At 43.7% G+C, this 6,415-nt stretch overlaps 2 protein-coding genes across 2 annotated transcripts in view; one reads left to right on the top strand and one right to left on the bottom strand.

Moving 5' to 3' along the window:
* Nucleotides 1–4,174: 4,174 nt before the first annotated feature.
* Nucleotides 4,175–5,859, bottom strand: LOC121946179 (glycogen synthase kinase binding protein). The gene has a single exon (XM_042490649.1). The coding sequence runs from the start codon at nt 5,687–5,689 to the stop codon at nt 5,204–5,206; it is 486 nt and encodes a 161-aa protein (XP_042346583.1). The 5' UTR covers nt 5,690–5,859; the 3' UTR covers nt 4,175–5,203.
* The window catches only part of tp53inp1 (tumor protein p53 inducible nuclear protein 1), a 4,681-nt gene continuing 3,956 nt past the window's right edge, over nt 5,691–6,415 (top strand). The window contains exon 1 of the mRNA XM_042490001.1: nt 5,691–5,738. Coding sequence (XP_042345935.1) covers nt 5,691–5,738 — 48 coding nt within the window. The remainder of the gene's footprint in view (nt 5,739–6,415) is intronic.

Genomic DNA, 6,415 nt, shown 5'->3' with positions numbered 1-6,415 from the left:
TATATAAGACTGTATATGTGACTGTATATAAGACTGTATATGTGACTGTATATGTGACTGTATATAAGACTGTATATGTGACTGTATATATGACTGTATATGTGACTGTATATAAGACTGTATATGTGACTGTATATATGACTGTATATGTGACTGTATATGTGACTGTATATATGACTGTATATGTGGCTGTATATAAGAATGGATATGTGACTGTATATGTGACTGTATATATGACTGTATATGTGACTGTATATAAGACTGTATATGTGACTGTATATATGACTGTATATGTGACTGTATATGTGATTGTATATATGACTGCATATGTGACCGTATATATGACAGTATATGTGACTGTATATGTGACTGTATATATGACTGTATATGTGATTGTATATATGACTGTATATAAAACTGTATATGTGACTGTATATATGACTGTATATGTGACTGTATATGTGACTGTATATATGACTGTATATGTGACTGTATATATGACTGTATATGTGACTGTATATATGACTGTATATATGACTGTATATGTGACTGTATATATGACTGTATATGTGACTGTATATGTGACTGTATATGTGACTGTATATAAGACTGTATATGTGACTGTATATAAGACTGTATATGTGATTGTATATATGACTGTATATGTGACTGTATATGTGACTGTATATAAGACTGTATATGTGACTGTATATGTGACTGTATATACGACTGCATATGTGACTGTATATGTGACTGTACATCCGTGTATAAAAACACATGCATGTATGGTCCCTGTTTTGGGAAAACTCACTGCTGAGTAAAAAAAATAAGTATAATTTTAAAAAAATGTGATCAATGAAAAATTTAAAAGACAAAAAAGTTGTCAATTTTTGAAATAACCAAAAAGATTTTTTTTAAAATCCCAAAAAGTTTTAAAGAGAAAAAGATGCAAAGAACTTGGGCCTGCGAATAAAAACAAAATACCCCCATGAGCTAAAATAAAAACATAAGTCCCTCCTCCTTTTAGTTTCACCCCCTCTTAGAAATAACTTATACTTTTTAAATGAACTTATGTGCTAAATTTGATCACAAATACAGACTATTTTCTCACTCCAGTAAACAAATGTTAAATGACAGCAGCTGCACAGTTTCAAAATAAAGTTTTTCAGGGTAAATGACTTGTTTTTGTTCTCCTGAGGCCTCGCTGACACACGACTGGAGAGTTTGGCTCGTTCAGTTTGAGCAGGTGAGACGTGAGTGACGTTAATTTTAAAATCACCTGATTTCCAGGTTGAACAAAGTGCAAACAAATGATGTGATTGGTTTTGCAGAAACTTGATTCAGAGTCTGCGTGTGAGTGCAGACCGACTGAGTCCTGCTGCTCACACTTCAGCCTCAGCTTTTCAGGACTGTGTTTTACACATATATTATGTGTGTGTGTGTGCAAACAAAACTGCAAATACTGCTCATTATAGTTGATTAAAGTTGCTCATTGTGAGCAGACAGTGTCCTGCATGTCTCAGATGTGTCCTGAATGTCTCAGATGTGTCCTGCATGTCTCAGTTGTGGCCCGCATGTCTCAGTTGTGCCCCGCATGTCTCAGATGTGTCCCGCATGTCTCAGATGTGTCCCGCATGTCTCAGATGTTTTCCTGCATGTCTCAGTTGTGTCCTGCATATCTCAGTTGTGTCCTGCATGTCTCAGTTGTGTCCTGCATGTCTCAGTTGTGTCCTGCATGTCTCAGTTGTGTCCTGCATGTTGCAGCTGCAGCAGCTGATTGAAATGATGAGCTCGTTATGATGCTGCTTCATAACGAGCTGCTGCTGGTGAGACACACCGGAAACCTGCAGGATGCCTCACCAACTCAACTCCTGCAAAATCAGCCAAAATCACCAGCACACAGCAAACACCTTATGAATTCAGAACATTTTGGCATTTGAATGCTTCTGCCAGGAAATGAGTCTTATCCTGTTTGCAGAAATGAGGAAAAGTCAGAAACAATGAGAATAATATTATTAATTTATTATAAAGGACTCTAACAGAAAAGACGAGACCTTTAAGAGTGTTGTTGCATGAGTGTCTTCTGTCAGAGGTTGTTTTTAGTGACTTTTGTTTATTGTTGTTGTTGTTTTGTTTGTAAACATATGCCACAGTGTGTGCTTTGGCTGACATGTTTGTAAACATGTTTCTATGAGAACATTTGAAATAAACATAATGTTTAGAAAACAAAGCCCTCCAGTGTTTTAATCTGCAGAGTGACACAGAAACAGAGTGATTTTTACCTTCAGATAACTCCATGATTTTAAATATTTAAAAAAGTTGCTCCATGACGAGTGGGGTCAGAGAGCGTCAGCGTGCAGCGAGCCGCTCTGTCAGCTCCCTCTGCTGCACGCCGACACTCAGTGACGGAGCGGCGGCAGCAGAGGGAGCCGCCATAATCAATGTGTAGGAGCTGAAACGCCTCGCAGCAAAACATGTTTTTCAGCTGGCTGCCCGCGGAGGGGGGAGGGGCTATTTATAGGCTGATAATGAGCATGTGTCCTTCAGCACCACGCCGTCCACACGGGCAGGCCCACAGCAGGGACACACACGTCCACACAGAGGACAAAACAAGTGAGACGGGTTTCCAGTAAAAAACAACTCTCCAGAGAGGTTTGTAAAAACAAAAGAGTTTATTAAGACAACCAAAAAAAGCCTGAAAACTCAGGAACATTATCACAGACTTCGGTACGAAGCAGTCGAGGTGATTTTTCTTTACACAGAGAAGAAACAAATACAAAAAACACAAAATCAACAAATCAACTCCCCGTTGGAAGTCCAGGGAGGTGAAAGCACCACAAAGTGTTGAGTCATGTGACCAGTGACCTTTGACACCCCCCCCCAAAAAAACCTTACAAGCAAACAGTCACACGCCCGCAGAGCCCTGCAGGAAAAGGGCCTGTTTTCTCCTCTGCTCCTCCTCCACTCCCTCTGTGTCTGAGCTCCTCTGAGGAGCTGCTGTCCTCCTGAGTCCTCCTCTGTCCCAAAGGGTCACCAATCCACCCGGCCCAGGTGGACCGAACTCTTTAACACCTGGATCCACATCAGTCCTGCTGAGCTCCTCTCACCAACATTTCAGCCGCTGACGCCTCAAAACAGCCAAAAACATCAGAGCGACTCAGAAACGCCAAAAAAACTGTGAAAAAATGAGTCAAATGACCTGAAAACTGGCTGGAGATGATTAAAGACTGTCTAAAAAAGGGAAAATCTCAAAAAAACTATGATTATAATTATTCTAATTATTTTTTAAATTATGTGACAGGGAAAAATATACATAATTTTTATCACTTTGTTTTTTTTAACTTTTCTTTTTTGTTTTCTCTTGGTTATTTCTGGTCATTTTTGGGCCGTTTCTCCTAAAGCTGCTCATTGATTTAAACCTTTGAAAGCTGAGAAAATTGGTTTGATTTGTTTGAAAGTTAAGGAAAGACGAAGTTAAGAAAATTACCTGAGACTGAGCTATTAGATATTATTGATAAACTCAGGAAAAATGTCCAAAATTATTTGTAAAATTTTAAAAATTTTGTATTTAACACTTTAATGTGATTTTTTTTGGTTTTGTTTTATTTTTACTTTTGGATTATTTTCAGGTCATTTTCTTGGAACTGTATACTAGTTTCTCTTTATTTTTCAGGTGTGAAAGGGTTAAAGGTCAACCCAGTGAGCAGATGAAATGAGAGTGAAGAGCAGCAGCTTCTGACCCCCCACCCAAAAACAACAGATGACCCTCTGACTGTTCAGCACAATAACTGTGGTTCCCAACTGGTGGGTCGTGGTCCAAAAGTGAGACACAGGTCCACTCTGACTGGTCCGAAATGACTTGTGAACGGTCACGTTTATAAGCAACAAACCTTATTTTGAAGTACAGTCAATTTGCAGCACTGAGCTTTTATTTTGAAGTATGGTTTTGCACAGAATTTGCCCCTAATTTTAAAACCACCCAAAAACAAAAACAATAATTATCACCAAACATTTTCAAAGAAAGCTTCTCTTTAAAAATCACCAAAAATTTAAAGAAAAGGGAAAAAATATTCCCAGAGTTTTGGAGAAAAGAAAAATCAGCAACTTTTAAATTTTTTTTTAAAGAAAACAGATTATTGCCAAAAGTTTTAAAAGAAATATAAAAGACCTTTTTTCTCTTTAAAATAGTTTGACTTTTTTCCTGCAGAGGTTAAAAGATAAATGTTTAATTTCTCTGTGTGTTAAGTCTGTGAGTTATTTAATTATCTAATCATGTGAAACTGAATATGAGGTCATTTCTCTGACGTGTGGATCTTAAAGTCACGACCAAGTCTGGACCCCGACACCAGGAGGGGACCTCTGAGTCTCCATCAGACACGAAACACTCGACCGACTGAAATCATTTACATCTCAGACGGAAACCAGGACCAACCATCCATAAAGACCACACCTGTCCACATGTCCCCTGATGTCACAGCGGACCAGCTGATCCGGTCTCTGCTGACCAGGTCTCTGCTGACCCGGTCGGTTTGTGATATCGGCAGAAATCAGCATTTCGGCTGATTTTCGGTTTAAAAGTCAAAAAGGTTTAAAGAATTAAAAAATAAAAGCATGCAAAAATATTAAACAACAATAACTTTTAAGCCTTTTTTTATCTACAGTGGTCAAAGTTCAGCAGTACGTCTGATTTCACTGTCAGATTTACACACACACACACACACACACACACACACACACACAGGGAGATATTTTGGGTTTTTGATAAGGGCTTAAATCAACATGTTGGCCAATTCTCATTTTAAAGTCACCAATTACTAAAAAATTTAATTAAAATATCGCCAATATCTGCCGATACCTACACACCGATAACGTGCCGATACCAATCGTGAATCCCTCAGAGGAGCGTCCATTGTTTAGGACTCTGTCTTCACACAGACAAAAGACACTGGAGCTGGATTTCAAGTGTCTCCATAGCACTCACGGGTACACATTCACCCCGCAGGAGACACATTCACCCCGCAGGGGACACATTGGGACACATTCACACAGAGACAGCAGGCTGTTAGCCGGGCGGCTAGGTTAGCCGCGGAGACGAACCGATGAATCGGGATGAAAACGGAGAGCTCTTCCGGTCCGCTCGAGTCTGAACAGAGTCTGTAGTGTCCGTCCGGGACAGCCGGTTCCCGGAGCGTCCGTCCCGGTATCAGCAGGACACGTTGTCCGGCGGCGGGGGGAAGTCTGCACAGTCCGCGGCGGAGAACTGCAGCCGCCTCACGGCCTCCTTGATCAGGTTCCCGGAGAGGAGCAGCTCCTGCAGGAGCCGATGCGGGTCGTCCTCCTCCACCGGGAGCCGCTTTTTGTTCCACGGTTTGATTCGGTCCCAGTCCCGGTCCCCGGTGGAGCCGGGCAGGCTGTAGGGGCCGCCCCGGGGCCCCCGCTGCTTCCGAAGCCGCATGCAGCAGCCGGGCCGCTTCTGAGCCGGAGCCCCCGCTCCGCCGCCGGGGGCCGAGCCGCCGCCGCCGGTGAGGCCGTGCAGGCAGGACACGGACACGGACACTGTCTTCTGTCCGCCGCCGTTCCCGTGCAGCTGCAGCGCCTCACCGATCTTCGTGACCAGCGCGTCCACGTCCACGGAGCCGCCGCTCACCGCCTGCTCCAGGAACAGGAACTTCTCCTTCCGACACGGCATGATGGCGGCCCCGCTAATCCGCTGCTGCCCGGTGATCCGCTGCTGCCCGGTGTTCCGGTGAACGGGCCGCTGTCGGTGTGTTGTTGTTGTTGTCGGTGTGAATGAGCCGCCGGTGCTCGCGCTCACACGCCGCTGCGCACTGACCGACAAACACCGAGCGTTTGTAAACAATGGCTGACGTTTTCCGGACCGTACCACGAGCCCGCGCAGCGGAGGGGGGGGTTGCCGCCAAAACACAGCACACCGGCAAGCACCGGGCACGCGATCACTCACAGCGCGCACATTTTTACAAACAAACAAGCGCGTTCACCGATTCACAGCGCGAGACGGCGACGACAAAACGATCAGCGAGCGAACCGACCGGGATCCGGTTTACCGGCTCCACCCGCCGCCTGCAGCGGTGGACTGATCCCTGCAGGGGGACATTACATAACCGCCAACTGTCTGCTGCTGCTGTCTGTCCCCCACAGTCTGTCCCCAATGATCTGTCCCTACAGTGTGTCCCCCATGCTGTGTCCCTGCTGTCTGTCCAGTCAAACACATTGTCTCATTTGAGCTCTCAAATGAGCTCATTAATAAAACACAGTGTGTCCTCTGTCCTCTGCTGTCTAACGTCTGTGTCCCCAGCAAGACTCTGATGACAGATTTTGACAGTCTTTGTCTCTTCTGTCCTCTTATTGAATAAATTGACAGTCGAGTGTGTGCTTTGAAAGACACATTTAAATG

This window comes from Plectropomus leopardus, chromosome 7 (assembly GCF_008729295.1).
Source record: "Plectropomus leopardus isolate mb chromosome 7, YSFRI_Pleo_2.0, whole genome shotgun sequence".
Classification (NCBI taxonomy): Eukaryota; Metazoa; Chordata; class Actinopteri; order Perciformes; family Serranidae; genus Plectropomus; species Plectropomus leopardus.
The sequence above is the reverse complement of the archived record's forward strand: the minus strand, read 5'-3'. Positions and strand labels throughout refer to the sequence as shown.